This window comes from Salarias fasciatus, chromosome 17, assembly GCF_902148845.1.
Source record: "Salarias fasciatus chromosome 17, fSalaFa1.1, whole genome shotgun sequence".
Classification (NCBI taxonomy): Eukaryota; Metazoa; Chordata; class Actinopteri; order Blenniiformes; family Blenniidae; genus Salarias; species Salarias fasciatus.
Window position 1 is genome coordinate 16,039,849 of NC_043761.1, and position 22,091 is coordinate 16,061,939.

A 22,091-nucleotide genomic window follows, 5' to 3' on the forward strand; every position below is an offset into this window, starting at 1 on the left:
CTGGCGCGCTCTTGCTGCCGCTGCTCACCGATAAACTAAACAAGATAAAACTGTGATCGCACAGTATTGAATGTCGTGATCGACTTGTGGCTTCGGCTGTTATCTGTGGCCTTCCTGGACCTGTGACCTGTGGCTTACCTCGGACCCCTGGCGCCCTCGTATTCTCCTCCTGAGAAGCGATGTGGATCTATCAATTAACGAGATGGTTTGCTGTCATCTGGTTCCTCGTGTCATACGTGTCCTGGCCCCAAACAAATGCTCTCCTCCTGTACTCTGCTGCCCAACTTTTAAAACTTCGGCACCATGTCTTCGTTCTGCGCCACCACCTGGGCTCGATATCCCGCCAGACATCGCCTTCCAGCCCCGACGGAGATACGAAGGGGGACCCAAAAGTTCCCGGACTGTAGTTATAACTTTTTATTTTTTAATCTTCGCAATTTTTTGAAACTGTCACCTTCAAAATCCTCTCCTTTGGCTTGAATACAACGCTGCACCCGAGATTTTCACTGTTCAGAAGAGTCGCCATGACCGTGCGTAACTGTGCCGGAAAGATAGAGCTTCGATTTTCCCTCCCCCGCCTGTATGCCTGTCTTACTTTTCCGCTGCCGCTCTAGTTTCATCTTTGACAACAAAAAGCTGTCGCCCGGGGCCAGATCAGGGGAATATGGCGGTGGGGAGGCTGGCTGGTCACGGTTTTAGTCCAAAAATGTGCTTTACGCACAACATTTGGTGCTATTTCTGTGCGTGACGGGGCGTCCTGTGGTCTGCTGTCTGCTATGATGCGGCCATTTCCGGGTGCCTTCATCTCACTGCTTCTAATAACCGCCTGAGGATGATCTGTCTGGATCTCTACAATACTCCCATCAGTTCTGCAATGTCATCAAAAGTCCTGCGTGGATCTACCAGGACGTCTTATTCAGTTTTTGTGACGTTTTCCTCTGTTCTGGAAGTGGATCGTTGTCCTCTGCGTGCCTGGTCTTCGTGATGTAATCTGATCGCTCTTAAAGGGCCCAAACCACTCAGACGCCCTAAGAATCCTTCTTAAAGAATGTCTGCAACATGGTGAGTGTTTCTGCCGCTGTTTTCCCAATAAAAAACAAAATGTTTTGACAGAGCGCATATCCGTGGATATCCGCCATCTTGAAAAATCGAAGAGCGGGGTGTCACTCTGTCAACACAAACAGTGACTGTCAGCTGACCGCATCACGGGGGAAGACCAAACCTGGCACAGTTATGCATGAGGCTATCCTGTAGCGACATCTAGCGGCCAAAGTCGGAAATTCATTGTATTTTTTTATTAATAGAATCAGTCCGGAAACTTTTGGGTCCCCCCTCGTACATTCACCGTGGATCACGCCGTAAGTTGCAGTACAATGACTCTCATCCAAAAAATCGCTCTGGTCCACCTTTCGCCGTCCGTCCTGTTACGCTGGTCAGGATGTTGACCACAGCGTCCTGGCTAGCTTAGCTAAGTCAGCTAACTCCACGGCCAAGAGCTTCTCCACCACTGTCAACTTCGGTCTCCTCAACGTCCGCTCTCTCAGCAGCAAGGAGCATCTCATCCGTGATGTCCTTGTGGACCAAAAGCTTGATTTCTTGTGCCGAACTGAAACTTGGCAGCAGCCAAATGACTTTGCCTCTCTGAATGAGTCGCGCCGCCGGGGTTTGTTTACATCTGTCAACCCCGCACGTGTGGGCGGGGCGGAGGTCTTGCGATGTTACAGCACGAGAGTTGGAAAGTCGTGCTGGTACCTGCTGCTCCAGTGTTCTCCTCATTCGAGTACTCTGCCTCACTGCTGCCTGGACCCTCTCCTGTAATTGTGGCTACCGTCTACCGCCCGCCAAAATATAATAAAGACTTTTTGAATGACTTTTCTCACCTACTTACTCACTTCTCATCTCTGTCTCAAAATACAGTTATCCTTGGTGATTTCAATATTCATATGGACAATACCACTAATCCCCTTTCTAAAGATTTTTCATCCTGTTTAGAAAGTTGTGGTTTGCAGCAATACATCAACTTCCCAACCCACTGTAAAGGTCATACTCTGGATTCAGTCTGCTGCTCTGGTATCACTCCTTCTGACTTTACGCCTCACACGCTGCCATATTCTGATCACATGCTAATTACTTTCAATACTAGCCTCTCTTTATCCAAAGTTATCCTCCCCCGTACCATATCATTCCGCAATATCAAAAACATAAATGTTGACACCTTCTCTTCAGACATTAATAAGTTCCCAAGCACACTTGTCAGTAGCTCACCTGACGATCTGGTCTCCCACTACAACAACAGCCTCCATACACTCCTGAACAGTCATGCTCCACTAAAAACCAGATCCGTCTCTTTCTCCCACTCTGCACCCTGGTTCACCCCGGTTCACCCCTGCCCTCCGTCAGCTCAAATCCCGAGGTCGACAGCTGGAACGGCTGTACAACAAAACTGGACTCACCATACACAAAGAAATGTACAATAATCATGTCATGCTTTGTAAGGACCATATTTCCTCACTACTCTGGTCTAATTCACACAACTCAACCCTGTTCTCTCTTCTCAACAACATCACAAAACCCCCTGACTCTCTCCCCCAGCACATGCAATTTACTGATTTCTGTAACTCCCTCATGTCCTTTTTTGTCTCCGAAATCTCTGATATCCACCAGCAATTGTCTACATGTGGTACTGCAGTCTCTGGAGTCTCTACGATCCCCATCTTGCCCATCGTAACCCCACTCTCTAGCTTTGTCCTCCCCTCAGTCCAAGTCATTTCTGAATTCATTCTTAAAGCCAAACCCTCCACCTGCCAGCTGGACCCCCTCCCTACAGTTCTTGTAAAAACCTGCTTATCTTCACTTGCTCCCCTCATCATCAACATCATTCATTCCTCTCTTATTTCTAGCACTGTCCCTCACTCATTCAAAACTGCTACTGTGACCCCTATTCTGAAAAAACCTGACTTGGACCCATCGAATTTCAATAACTTTCATCCTATTTCCATCTTACCATTCCTCTCCAAAATCCTTGAAAAATCTGTAGCCTCTCAACTCCACAATCATCTCATCACCAATGACATCTACGAGCAGTTTCAATCCGGCTTCCGTCTCCGACATAGTACTGAAACAGCACTCCTCAAAATCACCAACGACCTCCTTTTAGCCGCAGACTCTGGTTTACTTTCCATTCTCATCCTCCTTGATCTCTCAGCAGCATTCCACACCATTTCTCAGCTCTCTGCTTCTCAGACTCTCATCGATTGGCATCTCCCACACACCCCTCGCCTGATTCACCTCCTGTCTTTCTGACCGCACACAATTCATCCAACTCAAATCTCATAAGTCCAAGACCTTCTCTGTCTCTGCCGGCGTGCCCCAGGGTTCTGTCCTGGGTCCCCTTCTCTTCATCATTTGCATTCTCCCGCTTGGTCACATCTTCCGTAGACACAATATAAATTTCCACTGCTACGCTGACGACACCCAGCTCTACCTCTCTACCAAGCCATCTTCATCACTTCCTCCAGCCTCCCTCTCCGTCTGCCTACAAGAAATTCACTCCTGGTTCACTCTCAATTTCCTGAAACTAAATAGTTCTAAAACCGAAGTCCTCCTTGTAGGCACCCCCTCCACTCTCTCCAAATCCAACAGTTTTTCCATTTCCATCCACAACTGGACTGTCCCCCCCTCCCCTCAGGTCAAGAGCTTGGGTGTCATCCTTGATAGTACACTCTCTTACCATTCCCACATCAATAACATTCCTCGGTCTGCATACTTTCACCTGCGCAACATCTCTCGTCTCCGACCCTTCCTCACTTCTCAAACCACTCCATCCTGTCCACAGCCTTGTCAAATCCCGGACTGATTACTGCAACGCACTTCTCCTTGTTCTCCCCAACAAATCCCTCCAGAAACTGCAGCTCCTCCAGAACTCTGCAGCTCGCCTCATTACCCGGACTCCTGCCATTCACCACATCACCCCATTCACCACATCACCCCATCTTACAACAACTCCACTGGCTTCCAATAAAACAGAGAATTAACTATAAGACACTTCTCATTACATTCAAAGCACTCCATAACCTGGCCCTCCTTACATATCCGACCTCCTCCACATGGCCACTCCTGTCCGTTCACTCCGCTCTTCCTCCAGCCTCCAGCTTCCTGTTCCCCCTGCCGCCTGGTCTCCATGGGTTCCAGAGCATCGAGTCGCTCTGCTCCAGCTCTGGAACGCTCTCCCTCCAGACCTCCGCACCATTGACTTCCTGCCACTGTTTAAAGCCCAACTCAAAACTCACCTCTTCAGACAGTCCTACTTCAACAATGGCTCATAGTCAATCAATCAATCAATCAATTTATTTTTGTATAGCCCAGTATCACAACAACAGTTGCCTCAGAGGGCTTCAAGATGTTACATTTGTCGTTAAAAGTAAAAACAGTGAATAAGCATAATGGTTATATGTCAATATTTACAGTAACGAGACAGAACGAAGCAACCACCGCCTTCGACCCTCACATCCGGCAAGAAAAAACTCCAAAAACCCAGTGGGAAAAGAAGAAATCTTGGGGAGAACCACAGTATGGAGGGATCCCTCTCCCAGGGACGGACAGCTTTGGCAACAGCTAGCATGAGACAATAAGAAATAAAGCCTAGGACAATGTTGAGGACAGTCCGTTGGACGGTCCAGCACAAGAACCACGGATCCCAGCAGTAGAACCGAAGCCAGTCCACGGGCAGGACCGACAGGGGTGTCCTCCCGGTCCGGACGGAGCTTGTTCATAGGCCTTCGTAATAGTGGAGTCAGCAACTGAAACTGGAGAAGACTCCCCCTCGAAGGGGGGGACAGCAGGGGAAAAGCAATGGACGGACTAAAGGGAATAACATTCAGACATTAGAGGAGGACAGGGCTCAGTGCACCGTACTTCCCACAGCGTTCTAGCTCCTGGGGCAGCTTTGTGGATACTTAACTGTTTAGACTAGTATTTAGTTAGTATAGTTTAGTTTAGTTTAATTTAGTTTGGTTTAGTTTAATTTTGTTTAGTGTAATTTGGTTTGGTTTGGTTTAGTTTAATTTAATTTAATTTAATTTAGTTTAGTTTAGTTTAGTTTAGTTTGGTTTACTGTAGTTTGGTTTGGTTTACTTTAGTTTGGTTTGGTTTGTTTTAGTTTAGTTTAGTTTAGTTTAGTTTAGTTTGGTTTACTGTAGTTTGGTTTGGTTTGTTTTAGTTTAGTTTAGTTTAGTTTAGTTTAGTTTAGTTTAGTTTAGTTTAGAATCCCTAGCTGACCTGATCATAGGCTGCATCGAAGAGAAACGTCTTGAGCCTAACCTTAAATGTGGAGACTGTGTCTGCCTCTAGTCGCACTCACCATTCAATGTTGTTGCCTTTTGTTTATGTTGTTAAAACTCCTTTTAATTTTTTTCGGTGTTTTAATGTTCAGCGTCCTTGGGTGTTGTGAAAGGCGCTTTTAAATTGAATTAATTATTATTATTATTATCTTTGTTGTTTTTGTACCTAAGGTAGGAACAAGCACCATAGCCTACATTACTAGCATCGCTAAAGTGATGTAGCTCTACTCTCACAATGTTGTCAAAATCAGGAGGTTGATAACATCTGGGCACTGTGATTGTCTTCAGAATGTGCAAACCGTCTTTCCACTCCTCCCACCGTGAGCTCAAGCTCTCAGGAATAGGATCATCCCAGCCAATGCCTCTGCGACATAGCTCCTGCAGAATGCTTTTACCACTCAGAACAAACGGAGCTACAAACCCGAGTGGGTCAAACAGGGATGAGATCACAGACGGTATGCTTCGGCGAGTGGGGGTTTTCTCTTTTGTGCTGGTATTGAAACGGAAAGTGTCATTTTCAATAGACCACTAGACACCAAGCACATGGCCATCTGTTGTCACATCTGGTTTGAGATTTAGAGGCTCTGTGGTATCTGCTCTTTCTGAGGGTTCAAGATGGGACAGAGCTTCACCGTGGTTTGAGTTGAACTTGTGCAGTCGCAAGCCTGCTTCTTTACACAGTTCTTGGGCTTCTGTAATGAGCTCTTTGGCTTGGGTGACAGAAGGGACACTTGTTAGCCCATCATCGACGTAGAAGTCATTTTCGATAAAGGCTGCGGCTTTGGGGAAGTCAGATCTGTGTTGTTGGGCTAGATACTTAAGACCGAAATTCGCACAACCGTGCGAGGAGCCAGCACCAAACAAGTGGACAGCCATTCTGTATTCCTTGGGTTCAGTGTCTAGCTGACCGTTTTCCAACCATAGGAATCTTAAGTAGTCACGCATCTCAGGTGTGACAAAGAACTGATGAAACATTTTCTGGATGTCACAGATCACAGCTACAGCTTCTCTTCTAAAGCGACAGAGCACTTCCACCAACGAGTTAGTCATGTCAGGACCTGTGAGGAGTGTATCGTTCAGTGAGATGCCTTTAAACTTGGCAGAGCAATCGAAGACAACTCGTAACTTGGCGGGCTTCTTCGGGTGGTACACCCCATGGTGTGGGATGTACCACACAGTTTCACTGTCAGATCCTGGGGGAGCTAACTCTGCATCACCACTCTCAATAATGTCTCTCATGAAGGCTGTGCAGTGTTCATGATACTGTTTGTCAGCCTTTAACCTTTTTTGTAGGTGCTGCAAACGGACAGTGGCGAGTCTCTTGTTGTTTGGGAGGTCTGGTGGGACATAGGCTGTGTTCGAAACCGCATACTTACCTACTACTCATACTAACTTATTGAGTATGCAGTGCGTTTACACTGGCAGTATGCGATTTTGAGTAGGCGAGAAGTTCCCGGATGCATACTGCATTCGCCAGAAATGTTGAGTGGACATTGTGAGTTCACTACTCATACTGAAATTACCCAAGATGCAACGCGACGGACATTTGAATAAACTTTATTCAGTTCACAATGATTGTTTCTTAATGATTTACATTTAGCAAGCTAAGTATGGTTCTAGATATATTTTTCCCTCCAATTTTTGTGCTCCTAGGTATATTATGTTACAAGATTTTTGATTGGATTGACATTGATTAAAAATAGTATAAAAATAAAAAAACACTTATATCTGACAACAAGTCCATGTTGAAAGCGACCATGATGTACCGAAGATGGCGAGCCGATCTTTGTTGAAGAGCCGAAAAAACTCTCCGTCGGTAAAGCATCATAATTGGCATCATAACTGGTCCGTTAACGGCACACCGGTCCAAACGGCGATGTTAAGCGAGATATATTGCTGAAAGATTGGCTTCTTGTTTTCAAAGTAAAAGCACAGATTTATCACTGAGGTTTTTTTTTTTTTTTGCATGAAAAAGGGAAAGGGATGGTGTATTTTGGTGAAAATAACCAGAAGTGCGTTGCTCACTGCGGCTGGCTTGAATTTCGCCGAATTCGTCCGAACAAAATCATAAACGGCTGGTATTCGGACAAATAAACGACACACTCAGGCTCCAAATGACCACTTTGTCTCCTAATTTACAAAAAAAATCTTGATGAAGTTATACATTTGAAGAGTTCAGAGCTAAAGTGAAATCAGCTTCAGCAGGTCGATTTCTGCTCAGGGAGGAGTGCAATGCATTGTGGGTTATTATGTAGTATGCTGTAGTGTAAACGCTTTGCATACTGTCTGATGGACTGAGTAAGCAGGATGCAGGATGGATAGTATGAGTATGGAAGGATGTCGTAGGCAGTGTGCGGTTTCGAACACAGCCATTGTCTTTGAAAGGGAGGGGCATTTCGTAGTGCCCATCTGGCCTTTGTACGATTGTGTCACGCAGAAGCTGTATGAAGCGGACATCATCTTGAGACACATACTTGTCCTCATAGTTCCTCTCATTAAAGTCTGACTCCAGGACTTTGAGCGCATCCACTGCTGATGGTGTGGGCACTTCTTTCACTGTGATACGATGCACGTAACTCTGATTGCCTTCTCTGTCCAAATGGGGATTTGCTGAGCCAATGACACTCCAGCCCAGTATAGTTCTTTGAGCAAACGACTCATTTACATTTCCAGTAACTACCTCTAGGGGAGCTAAGGCTGATGGGCAGTCATAACCGATTAACAATCCCACATCACAGTCCAGAAGTGGCTTCATTTTGTTAGCAAGTGGTTTGAGGTGGGGCCACTGAAGTGCCGTTTCCTTAGTGGGAATATGGGACTTGTCAACTGGAATAAAGTCTCGAGAGTAGGCCTGATGTATTTGGATGTGAGCGTCAGAATCAAACCCACGTACTTGTAAGTTACAGGCAAGTTTACTCGCTACAACAGTGTTGACAGAGGTCATGGTACTTAACTTTAACTGCACTGGTTTTGACTCAACATTAAGTTCAGTGGCCAAATCACCTAAAATGAAAGATGAGTCACTCTGGGTGTCAAGTAAGGCATAAGTGAGGATTTCCTTTTGGGGGTTTGAGGCAGCTGAGACAAAGACTGGTGCTATGCTGGATGTGGCAGATGTTTTTCTTGTTAGCACATGAGACATAACTTTGTGTACTTCTTTGTTAGCACTTTCTCCTGAGACGTTCTCAGCATCCTTTTGTTTTGATTCCCTTGGTTCCTCAATGTGCAGACAAGTAGGATGGCGTCGGCCACACTTGCCACAGGAGTGGCGTGCTTTACATTGCTTTGAAAAGTGGCCTTTTCTTAGACATCCAAAGCACAGGTCATTTTCACAAATAAATGTTGTCTTTTCATCCATGGCCTTTGCTGCGAACGCAGAACATTTCACAATGCCATCTGTGTCCTCACGGCAAAATAAACAAGGTGACTTAGGTTTTGGAGTCACAGCAGGGGTTGAGATGTTTGATTTGGTCTGAGCAGTTGTGGTGAGTGCTTTAGCTCGCTTAACATATCTCTCTTCTGAAGCCTTTTCATTAATTAAGAATGGTGAGGCAACAGGATTACAAGCCACTTTGGCTTCCCTTTGCATGAAGCGTGTAAAATGAGCAAAGCTGGGATACTCTTGATTTTTGTCCATCGCATCCACAACAATACGACTCCATCTTTGTACGATCCACTCAGGCAGTTTCTTTAACAGCTTATGATTTTCTTCACAATCATTTAGAATCTCTAGACCCTTGACTTGAGGAACAGCCTCAGCACAACTCTGCAGGGAGTCTGCAAACTCTCTTAATGCGAGAGGATCATTAGCGCATATTTTGGGCCATTTCATAAGCTTTGCTCTGAAGGCTCTTTGAATCATGAATGGACTGCCGTATCTTTCCTCCAACACATTCCAAATACCTTGATATGCCATCTCAGTGTTTCGATAGAGGTAACCCTCCACTGCCTTCTTTGCCTCTCCTGCAGGATAAGATTTTAGGTACAACATTTTCTCGCATACAGGTTGTGGTTTGTTCCCGATTAATGCCATGAATGACACTTTCCAGTCCATAATCTTCAGTGGATCGCCACTAAAAATCGCAGGCTCAGGTAGTGGGAGGCCATTTAGTGTCAGAGAACTTGCCAGGGCTTGAGCTATGCTGAGCTCTTGCTGGGGTGGAAGAGGTTGGAATGAAGGGGCCTGAGGATTCAGGGAGAATGGAGCATCATTGTTAATATTTGCTGGTTCATCTGAATGGTGCGATGACAGCGAAATTCTTTCAGACTCATCTTGGGCACTGTAAGCTTTGACTCAAGCAGCTGCCACTTTTACTTCGCTGTCTGCCTTCAGTTGTTGTAACTTGTTTTTCTCCTCCTCTATTTTTGCTTTTGTTTCAAGCTCCTCTTTTTTGAACACGGAGAGTACTTCAGATTCCTTGATTTTCCAATCACTCTCCATTTTACTGACCTTTGCTTCCTGTACGAGTATTTCTTTGGTGACACAAGCCTGCTCCACCACAACAGCTAGTTGAGCTTCTGCATCTGCACGATTGACTGAACTGACGGTCTCAGTTATGGTGGTCCTAAATACTGAGCCAAAATCATTTCTACTCAACACCATTCTGACTCTTTCCTTTTCAAGACGATCGTTAAATGGTTCCTCCAAAGTGTCATGTCGTTTTTGACTGAGCTCACATATTTCAATTGTGAAGGTATTGCACACGTCCATTCTCTTAACCATTTCCTGTGTCATAGCCTGGTTGCGTGGGAGGGGCTCATAGTTTAACTTGACTACATCACATTTAGCCCAAATATTGTGGCTGGCTTCTTCAAATGTGAGGACCTGTTTCAGCCCTGTTCTGATTTCTCTTGCTGATTCTCTCCAAGACTCATATGATTTAGTGAACGCCCTTTCGTGTTTCTTTGTCTCTTGATCATGCATTTCTTTGCCTTTCTGTGTTAGGCTTCTTTCACGGCTGCTGGATCTAACCTGTGGCTGTTCTGCTTGCTGTGTCTGTTCTACTTCTTCAGCTGGAATTGATATTTTGTTATCTTATTGTGTATGATGCCGTAAGTATAAAGTCTGGCTTTACTTTTCATAAACCTGTGCCTTATTTCTGCCTTTTGTAGGACACAATGCTCAGCTCAGACATTTACACTTTTTTCCAAAACCTCATAAAGCAATCACACATATGACAAAGTGTCGTAAACTTCAATACTGCCAATAAGCTGCAGAGACTCACACAGGTAATATTAACAAACTGACCCAAACACTTTTAAGAGTTTGCATGAAAACCACTTAAGCTATTATAAACAGTCTCTTAGCATTGCACTTGGTTTTTAAATGTAGTCAAACCAGAACTTGAAATGTCCTCCGGCGATGAGATGGCGACGACACGTGCAGGCTCTTCTGACCATTGCTCTCGGCTGAGGGATCTTGCCTGGACATGAACCGTCGTGTGTCTTCAACGGTCGAGTTTTCACTGTAGAAGTCCCCAGAAGAAAGATGACGGAGATTTTTCGAACAGGTGGAAGATGCTCTTTACTGTACATGTAGTATCGTCGTTGTACACCGCCATGTCCAGCAAGGTTCAGTTGAAACCACCATGAAAACTACAAGTGCATAAACAAACAAAAACAATATACCGTATTGGCCCGAATATAAGACGACTCCGATTATAACACGACCCCTATTTTTCAAAGATCATTTTGTGAAAAAAAAAAAAAAGCTGAAGACAGTAAGGTCACTCATAAGACAACTTTTTATTATACAATTATTATAAACTCAAAAACTCACAACTGAGATAACATTTCACGAGATATAAAATGAAAAAATATTACTACAGTATTGAATTAAAAAATATATTCTCTTTCTCAAAATAAGAAACAATAAGCAACAAACAAGAAGCCTCAAGGGGTCCAAACTGCATAAATGATGTAAATAACTGTCCAGCTCCTTCAGCTGAATCAGGCTCTGGTGGTGGACATTCCGTCTTTCCGTCTTTCAGAGACGTATTCACTCTCCCTTCTATCAGTCTCTCTGAAGCGTCTCTCAGGACCACGGAAAGCTTTTCTCATAGCGTTAGCATCTGTAGTGTTTTTTCTGTGCTCTCCAATCAGAACGAGGCTCTGCTCCACCAGACCTCCTGGCGGCTTGGCAGTAGTTTGATGACTCTGCTGCGTTGATCACCATCAGTTTAAAGTTGGTATCATAACTTCTCCTCTGTTGTTTGCTCAGTTGTCCAGCGTTCAGCCCCTTTGTTCCAGATGATCCGCCATTTTTCATCAGATCATTTGATCTCATTTCATCGCTCCACTCGCTCTCTGCTCAGTGATACTTTGGCTCCATCTAGCGGTGCGGATGCGTATTGACCATCTACCGTAAGTCCGCGATTATGACACGACCCCACTTTTGAGGATGCAGTTTCTGGAAAAAAACATCGTCTTATATTCGGGCCAATACGGTACACAAGCACAGACCTCGCTCCGCTTTCCCAGGGCTGCAAAATATTCTTCTTTAACCAACGTCCGTGGCTGCAGGCTCCATTGCTGCTTGTAGCTCTCAAACGTATGTACAAAAGGAAACCGAAACCGAAAAAACAATCCACTTCCGCTTGTGTGAAGAACAATCAGTTGTGTGCGAGCGCCCTCCAGAGGACAAAAAGTAAAACAACAGCACTAAACAAAAGGAACTAATGTGATTAAATAACATCCACTTACAGTTACATTTTCTTGCACGAGTTCGATGTTTTCTTGATGTTTGTATGATGTAACTCTCTGAAACCAGCGAACGATAAAGTGATTCACTGGTAGAACCACTCAAATCTTGTGGGTGTGCTGCTTTCTCACCAGAGTTTCCTCTGCCACCTTCTTTGCAAAAAAGGAAGAGTTCCAACAAGCATCCTGGAAATGTCTCGGAGTCAAGAGTACAATATTTGCCTCTGAATTATAAGGGAGTGAAAGTATTTAGTATTCAAAAAATAAAAACTCATTTAGAAATACAAAATATTCAACTTAAGTTCACTGCGCTTCGCTTTAATTTGTCCAGTGCATGAGGTGAGGATGGCGACGCTTCGAACAGATGAAACTGTGTGATGTGTTTCTGTCACTGTTTGTTTTATCATAATGTAGCAGATTTAAATATAATTGCGTTGATGAGTTATAAAGCAGCTTTGACCTACAGAACTACTTTTATTTTTCATTTAGACTATTTTGTTGTCCTCAGAATGACTTCATGCTGCAGGACTATGTTAAACAGATACATTTCAGTGTGTCTTTAACTTTCCGGTCAGAGATGATATCATTTCACAGGCTTTGGTCCCCTCCCGAGGTGAACCGTCCCCTCAGCCTGGGTGTTCTGCCACACCTCCACCACACACTCTGCCCCTCTGTCTGCCAGTCCAGATCATGCTGCTGCCGCTCAGCAAGAGGTTCAAGTACCACTTCTCTGGGAACCGACAGACCAACTCCCTGAGCAAGGTCTGTCACATGCTGAGCGCTCTACCTTTAGAAAGATGAACACTTAGTACATTTTTACACCCAAAAGAAAGAAAGAAAAAAAATATATATATATGTATATATGTATGTATATATATGTATATATATATATATATATATGTATATATGTATGTATACATCTGTAAATGTCAATAACCGACGTTCGCCAGAACGACTACATGTTTCAGTCATCTATTGGTCACCAGTTAACACGGGCACCAGTTAATTCGAAACATCGTCATGCGGAGCAGAGCTCACCGAGATGTGGCGCTCAGCGGCGGTGCTCCAGCCGGGGAGCAGCGCTCCTTCAGCAGCTTCTCATGGAGATGTTGGGACATTATTTGAGCAGATATCAGCAGATAAAAACTCTCTGCTGGGCGCTGAGGACTGCTGCTGCAGGGAGGAAGACCTGGAAGTTCCTCCAGAGACTCTGTCCTCATGTCACAGGACGCTGTATAATCCGCTTCACCCAGGGTCCTTGGAAACGAGGATTCATCGTGGATCGCTTTGTATGCCGTACATGAATACACTCGCGTTGAATACGATGGTTTACAATCGGATTGAAAAAACACCCATGTAAACTAGGCTATAGTGGTACGTGGAGGATTATGAGGAGACAGACAGCAGGATTAGCAGCAGCAGCCACTCAGTGCTCGGCTGTGGCTGACAGCAGGCCTGAGCTGCAGGAGAATGCAGCCTACGCTCATGTATGGTCAAGAGACACGGCAGCCCAGAGTGGGAGGGAGCGCAGAACAGGCTTCTCCTCAGCACAACCAGATCGTAAATAAATGGACAGACCTTTCTTGACGTCACCCATTGCGTTCCCAATTTCTGTTCTGAAGACTTCAGCGAGTCCAGCAGGACAAATCCACATTGAATATTTGAAACCGATGTAAATGTGATTGGTCCAGCCCGTCATATGACCGCATCACGTGGACAGAGGAGGCGCTGTGATAGGGCCATTTATGCAAAACTTTAACTTGTAATATAAAATCGACATATGATAAGTGAAAATCAGAGTCTGGTGAAGCAGCAGGTTCTAGAAACTAGTGACAGAGACCAGAACATGTTCTGAAACCAGGCGCTTTATATGTTTATTTGTACTCTGAAAATTGGCATTTTTGAATGGGTTCCAGTGAGACTGGGGCTCTTTTTGAAACCAGCATCGTCACCCCCTGCTGGAATTTCCCCAGAATTACAGCTTTTTTGCACTTCCGCATTATCTTCATGTTTAATGAACAGAGGTTGCCGCTTGGGCAGGATTTCTGAGGTCAATCTTTGACGGCTAATAAAATTCACACCGAGTGACTTATTACAAGGTTGTACTTAGCTTTTGTAGAGAAACTTCTCCTCTTTCACACAGTGGTACTCTGACGTCTCTACAACAAACGCCTTCGGAGGAGTTCATTTTTTTCGTGAGAAGTAAATTTGAGCAAAAATCTTACTTTGAAAGGCAAATTGCCAGTTTCCTGTTGGCTTTACTCACTTAAAGTCTCCCAAACTGGCCTGCGCAACGCTCTGGGCACGTTATGTGGCATGATATTACTTTCTGCACTTTTAAGCTTTGATAAATGTAGGTTTAAACTGAGACCAGTAGAATCCAATGTATCTGTCCAACAAATGTCCAACAAGCAACACAAAATGAGACCAGATTCAGGTGACATTTACAGTCTCTGGCTAACAGCAAACATCCACTTTTCCTGTGTGCTTTATAGCCGGAGTGGTACCTGACACAGACCCTGCTGTGGATGGGGAACAGCTCAGCCTTCATGGAGGAAAAGATTCAACCGATTTTAGATCGATCTGCTGCTACCATCAATGCCAGGGTATGTTTTTGGTGTTTTGTTTTTTAACTGGATCAGGAAAAGGAAGTGAAGCATTATTTTTTACTGCCTGACTGATTGCACGCTAAATTGCATTTTCCCAGTTTATTACTGCGCAGTTGAGAATGTGTTGGTGTAATGCTGTCAGCTTGATTGATACTGTTATTTTACTATTGCTACTGGAATATAGTATTTCTTAAAAGCTAATATACAGTATAATTTAAAAATGCCACACCTCAAAATAGAGCCTCTAAATTAAATTTGAAAAGGTGAAAGTGAGGTTTTGTGTGGAAATGTGTTGTGAGTTTACACGAGACCCCGTTCTTTTGTAAAGGCGGCCTCATGGGGATTGACAGTAGCAGCTCTTTCTGGACACACTTCCTCGTCTTCCTGGACGTCACCTTCCCGTCACTGACGTGTGTTCCTCTCTCAGGGTTGATACTAGCAGAGTGACCATTCACTCAGATCACCAGACAGGATTTCCACGTTTAAGAAGAGGTTAAAATGAAAAAATATCTGACTGGAAAAACAGACTTTAACCGTCACGAAACAGTCCAGGTGCATTTTGAAATGTTTTATAATTTGCATCCATGCATGGCCTCATCATGAACACGAACTTCTTTCCACAGATATAATGAAATATTCCTTCTTTTTTTTTTATGTGCTAAACTGGAACCAGTCATCCTCTGTCAGTTCAGAGCGTCTGCCCGTGTCTGTCCTGTCACCTGGTTACTGTTTGGATTTGAGAACTGATTGAAACAGGAGCTGCTGTGTTGTCTGTCTGTCCCTCCGTGCAGGTGGAGTTAAGTCGAGGTCTGCTGTCTCTGGTCCAGGAGAAGGTGGCCTTTGATGCTGGGCGGCTGCTGTATGACGACGTGCTCTTCTGTCACTTGGTGGAAGAGGTGCTGCAGTTTGAGAAGGAGCTGCGAAGTACCTACTCATACCCGAAAACATTCCCGGGCCTGCTTCACCTGCTGCTGGACGAAGCAGTCTTGCAGAAGTGGCTGACGGTCGAAAAGAAGAGTAAGTTACCCAGATTCAGAATATGACTTTGCACAATACGTGTCTCAGTTTTGTCCGACAGTGCTTCTTTAACTGTTTCCCATCAACAAGCTTGGACACAAATCAGGGTGTAAACGGGCAAAGTTAGGGAGGAACGTTATTAAAAAAAACATAGCTAATCTGTTACAGGACCTTAAAAAACGTGTTATCTGGTGGGATCTTTACGATTATAATTGTGGTTCAAACTCAGCCTTAACATGTTCTGTACATCTCAAAAATCCAACTTCCTCCTTATGAGGGGCTTTAAAACATGTTTGATAACTTTAGCAGAGTGATGCTGTCAAAAAACTGTACAAAAAAAATCTTCTGAGTTTACAGTCGATAAAAGGGCTTTAATATTGACTGTCTCAAGTCATTTTCTACATACCGTATTGGCCCAAAAATAAGACGACCCCTATTTTTCAAATATTTTGTGGAAATAAAAATATGTTGAAGATAATAAGGTTACTCATAAAAAAGTTGTTATAGAGGTCAGAAACACCTGCATTAATCAGCTCGTCCTGTCATGAAAGACAGGAAACAAGGAGCCTCCTGAAGTTCAGGAAGTGGTTGAGTTGTGCATGGAGTCCATTGACCCCTCTGTCACGGGCTGAGAGCGTCAGTGTTGCTTCACTTGTTCTGAGCAGCTGTGAGGAGGGTGGGAGGAACCCTGCTCACTAAAACACTCCAAATGTTCGGACTGCTTCACGGCATGCGTCACATCATGATAGAACATTGTTTAGCCACCATTAGATTTATTTAGATTCATGACCTCGTCGCTATCCGTCCTTCACACAGCCACTGGAAACAAATGAAGGCGAGTTCAGTCCGACAGCACGCCACTGGGAGCAGCATGTTACCACGCCACGCGCTAGGCCTCATGGGAACTGTAGTATCCTTCAGGCAAAACACTACCGCTTTGTCCACTGGCGCCGCCAAAATCAACCAAAACTGAAAGTTCCTTAGTGTTGCTTTAAGATCAAGAAATGTTACTGCAGTAATAAATAAAAAAAAAAGTATATTTTCTTTCTCAAAATCTGAGGCTCCGTCTCAGTGAATAGGCAGCAATTAAGTAGCCTCAAAGATTCAAAACTGCATTAATGATGTGAATAACTTCATAACCATCAAACTCAAGTTCCATTCAACTTCATGAGCATTAAAGGAATACTCCGAAGATTTTGGACCCACGCCCTATCCCTATCATTGACAAAGTGAGACAAGCTCATAAATACCTTATTTGTGTCTGTGCGTCCAGTGGCTGGATCCCAGCTGTTAGCATCGTAGTTAGCTTAGCTCAGCTGCTGGAGGTGAAGAGGAGACAGAGCCGGACTGACGAAAGTGGACAAAATCCTCCTTCCAGTGGTCCAGGGGACGGCGTGTTAGCACGTGAAGTAAATCCCAATGGTTATAAAGCATTTTAAAAGACGTGTTTTCTCTTCAACCCTTTAAGCGTTAGCCTTAGTTTCCGGTTCTGTAGCTTGTCCTTTGGTTTCGGATCTGCTTGTGATGTTTGCTTTCAGCATATTGAGTTTCAATGTTGATACAGTTTTTAAAGAAGCATTATACAGTCTGACAGCTTATGAGCAGAAGAGATGCTGTATTAATATGATTTTACAAAATTGCGGGACGAGCATGGCTAAACACCTCCATATCCATGACGGGTAATGGATCCAAGCACATGTAAACAGAAGGTGGAACAAAATCTGTTTCTTATATCGCTAAGTTAAGTTCCTAAAGGGCGGAGTGGTAAGTAGTAGACTCGTATCCCCAGTGGATATGGATATGGATCTGCAGTTGACCATTGAATGGAAACCAGTGAATCTGTTTTCACACAGTGGCCGTGGAGAAGATGGATGCCATGCTCTCAGCAGAGGGAGCCTGGAGCTCTCAATACAAAGACATCAATGACATGGACGAGTTGAAGGCTCCAGATTGTGCAGAGACTTTCATGACTCTGCTGCAGGTCATCACTGGTACGACTTCTTTCACTGGCCGTTTTTTCTTAAATGTTCACTGATTTCAACATGACTCCCTGCTTCAACACACCTGAGTCTCATGAAGGTTCATCGCCTTGTGTAGCAGAAAGTCTGATAGCAACCCTCCAGGGTCAGAGTTCACATCCCTACTTCAGGCCACAGCAGACGACTTCGAACAGATTTGGAAAGGACTCCTGGAAATCCTTCAGCTCACATTGAAGACAGGCGTTTTGAGTTTTTAATCACATCCCAGTCTCAGACTTTAGAGATTTTACAAAGACTGAATCTTGCAGGGTCACTATTTACAAGACTAGAAATAGATTCCTGTAGGATTTTCTTTCTCATCGTGCTCTTAGTACAAACTTCCAAATTGGGGGAGAAGCAGCTTTTGGCTACAGCTGCTTGAATGTGTTCTGAAAAAAGCAACAAAAACAAGAGGAGGTGCTGCAGAATGTGGGCACGGCCCTGGATTTCAGTCACAACAATAAATCAATACATCCAAGTTTGATTGATGTATCGATTAGTTACCCACCTTCTGGTTACCAGACAGTGATTTAAAATATTCACACATTTAAAAAAAAAAAAAAAAAAAAAGAATTAACAACCAAAAAAAACATTTCTTGGAGGTGCTTTTGCCATCCTAGCACCCCCCCCCCCCTTACCCAGGACAACAGACCCATTAGCCCCCCCATCAGGGATGTGACTGTAACTGCAGTTAAAGGAGCTGATGCTGTACTGCTGTGATTTATTATTTAACTAGAATTTGGCACTCAGAGAGCACAGACCTCCGCCGCAGGTCAAATCAGGCTGTGTTCGAAACCGCATACTGTCTACTACATCCTTACATACTCATACTATCCATCCTGCATCCTGCTTACTCAGTCCATCAAACAGTATGCGAAGCGTTTACACTACAGCATACTACATAATAACCCACAATGCATTGCACTTCTTCCATGAGCAGGAATCGATCTGCTAAAGCTGATTTCACTTTAGCTCTAAACTCGTCAAATGTATAACTTCATCGAGATTTTTTTTAAATTAGGCGACAAAGTGGTGGTTTAGAGCCCGAGTGTGTCGTTTATTTGTCCGAATACCAGCCGTTTAGGATTTTGTTCGGACGAATTCGGAGAAATTCAAGCCAGCCGCAGTGAGCAACGCACTTCCGGTTATTTTCACCAAAATAAACCACCCCTTTCCCTTTCTCATGCAAAACAACCTCAGTGATAAATCTGTGCTTTTACTTTGAAAACAAGAAGGCAATCTTTCAGCAATATATCTCGCTTAACATCGCCGTTTGGACCGGTGTCCCGTTAACGGACCACTTATTATGCCAATTATGATGCTTTACCGACGGAGAGTTTTTTCGGCTCTTCAACAAAGATCGGCTCGCCGTCTTCGGTCCATCATGGTCGCTTTCAGCATGGACTTGTTCTCAGATGTAAGGTTTTTTTTTTTTTTTTTTGTTTTTTGTTTTTACTATTTTTAATCATTGTCAATGCAATCAAAAATCTCGCAACATAACATACCTACGAGCACAAACAATGGAGGGAAGATTAAATCTAGAACCATACTCAGCTTGCTAAATGTACATCATGAAGAAACAATCATTGTGAACTGAATAAAGTTTATTCAAATGTCCGTCGCGTTGCATCTTGGGCAATTTCAGTATGAGTAGTGAACACACGATGTATACTCAACATTTCTGGCGAATGCAGTATGCATCCGGGAACTTCTCGCATACTCAAAATCGCATACTGCCAGTGTAAACACACTGCATACTCAATAAGTTAGTATGAGTAGTACGTAAGTATGCGGTTTCGAACACAGCCTCAGTCACCGACAACAATAAGAACACCAGATATAAATATAACTAAGCAGATGTACAGAAAGTCTTCAATTTAAGACGTAGTACTGAGGCCCTCTGCTGGACAGATACAGTACTACACTGGTCAAATGAAAGTCGTCGCCCTAACGAAACTCAGAAATAAAAACAACAACACATTGACAGACATGCAGAGATGCATAACAAAGGAAACACACAGTCCAACATCGAGTGAAATCACTTACAGACAAAGCTCTGATCAAGTTTTGAAGAGAAGCCAACTTGTGGCGATTTTGTCGTGCTGCTGCGCCACTGTTCCGTCCGTGAAACAGGTCCGACTAGGAACTAAAACAAAAGTTCCGCTGGGCAGTACACCCTATCTGTCAATGATAAAGAATCCTTTAAAAAATTCCTGGATCCAGACAGTGACCATCACCAAAATGTAATGGATTCTAAGTTAGCCCAAGACCCACCTTTCCACTAAGTTTAATTGTAATCCGTCCATAATATTTTCCATAATGTTGCTAACAAACCAACCAACCAACAAACTGAAGTGATTACATAACCTCCTTGGCGGAGGTAATTAAGGAACATCATGATACGCTTCAGTTTTTATTTTAACTTGTATGGCATGTGTATTTATATATAGTCTATATAACTCTTATCTAATGATTACAAATCATCTCAGATCAAAGGGAAACTGAAATGATTGAATTGCTGATCACACGTTTAAATCCTGACAGTGGGTCTGGTTGAATGTGAGAACAATGTGTAGTCAGAGGAGAATAAATATTGGTTTCCATTCGTGGGACTTCTGACTGGAAAAAAGGATGAGACTGAATAAATCCTGGACCTGGTCCTGGTCGGGAGCAGGCTAGCTCCACAGAATAAATCTCCATGGTAGGCGGATCATCCAGGATAACCAAGATGTCCCAGCTTAATTCTCTCTCTTGGTTTTGTGCATCAGGCCCCAGAACTGCCTGAAACCTTAAATCAGGGGTGCCCAGCCCTGGTCCTGCAGACCCCCTGCCCTGCATGTTTCAGTGACCTCCCTGATTTAACAGTCCTGAGTCCAGTGATTCTGTCCTCTGCACGCACCGAGCCCAGCCCAGGGATGCCATCAGGGGTGTAGGAGCAGAGCCAGAGGATTCAGCCGGCAGGACGGGGGCTCTGCAACAACAGGGCTGAGCAAACCGCCTTCAGTGATTAAAGATGAGACAAAACCACAAAAGAATTCAAACTGAAATGTTTATTTTGAGCCAGTTGTGCCTCTGAACTGCACACCAATGTCATCATTCTCTTAAATTCAAGCGTTTTTCCTGCGTTTGTGACTCAGATCGGTATCAAGCCCTGCCCTGTCCCTCTGCCCAGCTGAAGTTTCTGGGGCTGCAAAGGGAGCTCGTGGATGATTTCCGTATACGACTCACTCAGGTAGGATTGACCGTCAGCGCTGGTAGAAAATGTGAAAATGGCGCCGGTTGTTGGGGCTGCCTGGCGGCGGTGGGGCAGGGTCTCCGGGGGCCCTGGATCGGTGGGTGCCGCCCGGACATGGCCGGGGCTGGGGGTCCTGGGTCCAGGGGGCTGCCCCCTACCATCATTAACCAGTCATTACCCTCCACAGATGGTAACGTGATGAAGAAAGCTCTCTTGTGCTGGCAGGGATTGCGTGACCGAACGGGTTGGAGATGCTTCATAATTTGTTCTTCTGTTCCCAGGTGATGAAGGAAGAGTCTCGCTGCCCTCTTGGCTTTCGATATTGTGCCATCCTCAATGCTGTCAACTACATTTCAACCATCTTGGCAGACTGGGGAGACAATGTGGTGTGTTTAAAATAATGATTCTACCTTCCTCAGGAAGGGTTCAGTTCATCAGTTACCGGCTGTAGTTTGTTAGTTTGGCAGCTATTCCATCCACTGTACCTACCAAACACTGCACAAGAGCCACATTTCATTTGGAAGAACTAAAACGTGAGAAGACAGCCAGAGGCGGAGGGCGTTAGTGTTTTGTCTCCTTTTGTTCAGTTTTTCCTGCAGCTCCAGCAGGCGGCCGTTTCCCTGGGCGAGGACGCCTTGCTCAAGGGCCTGGGCGTGATGGAGCTGGGCCGCCTGGCGTCTCTGGAGGGCTCTCTGTTCGACGGGGAACTGGCCCTGCTGGACCGTCTGAAAGGAGACATGCTGGGGAGGCTGCTGGAGTGGACCATGAGAGAAATCACAGAAAAAGCCAAACCTTACTGTCAAGACAGGTGATTCTGTAACCTCTCGATGAAGACTTGATTCTTTTTTTACCTGCTTGTCTCTGTTTGGAGCCAACAATGTCTGGGCCATTGTTGTTCTATCAGATTAAATGATTGTATTTTTGTTGAGCAACAGTGGATTCTGGGATGGGGCTCCCAGCTGTTATGCCCAGACTGAAGTCTGAGTATTTTAAAAAAGTCCATTAAATGTTGAATTCTATGGAATTTTGGATATTTGATGTGTTTAAGATCATATGTACTGTTAGATAGACACTGGCACTAAAACGCATGATTTCCGTTCCTCTGCAATTTTTGAAAGTGTCACTACTTTTCAGAAAATACAGTTTACATGTCTCCATTCCATTCAAATGAAAC

At 44.3% G+C, this 22,091-nt stretch overlaps 1 protein-coding gene across 1 annotated transcript in view; it reads left to right on the plus strand.

The window, feature by feature from the left end:
* Positions 1 to 22,091, plus strand: part of rint1 (RAD50 interactor 1) — a 58,933-nt gene that overhangs the window by 20,281 nt on the left and 16,561 nt on the right. Inside the window, exons 6-12 of the mRNA XM_030113562.1 lie at positions 12,614 to 12,800; positions 14,534 to 14,644; positions 15,439 to 15,664; positions 17,518 to 17,655; positions 20,820 to 20,914; positions 21,199 to 21,303; positions 21,505 to 21,725. Coding sequence (XP_029969422.1) covers positions 12,729 to 12,800; positions 14,534 to 14,644; positions 15,439 to 15,664; positions 17,518 to 17,655; positions 20,820 to 20,914; positions 21,199 to 21,303; positions 21,505 to 21,725 — 968 coding nt within the window. The 5' untranslated portion in view covers positions 12,614 to 12,728. The remainder of the gene's footprint in view (positions 1 to 12,613; positions 12,801 to 14,533; positions 14,645 to 15,438; positions 15,665 to 17,517; positions 17,656 to 20,819; positions 20,915 to 21,198; positions 21,304 to 21,504; positions 21,726 to 22,091) is intronic.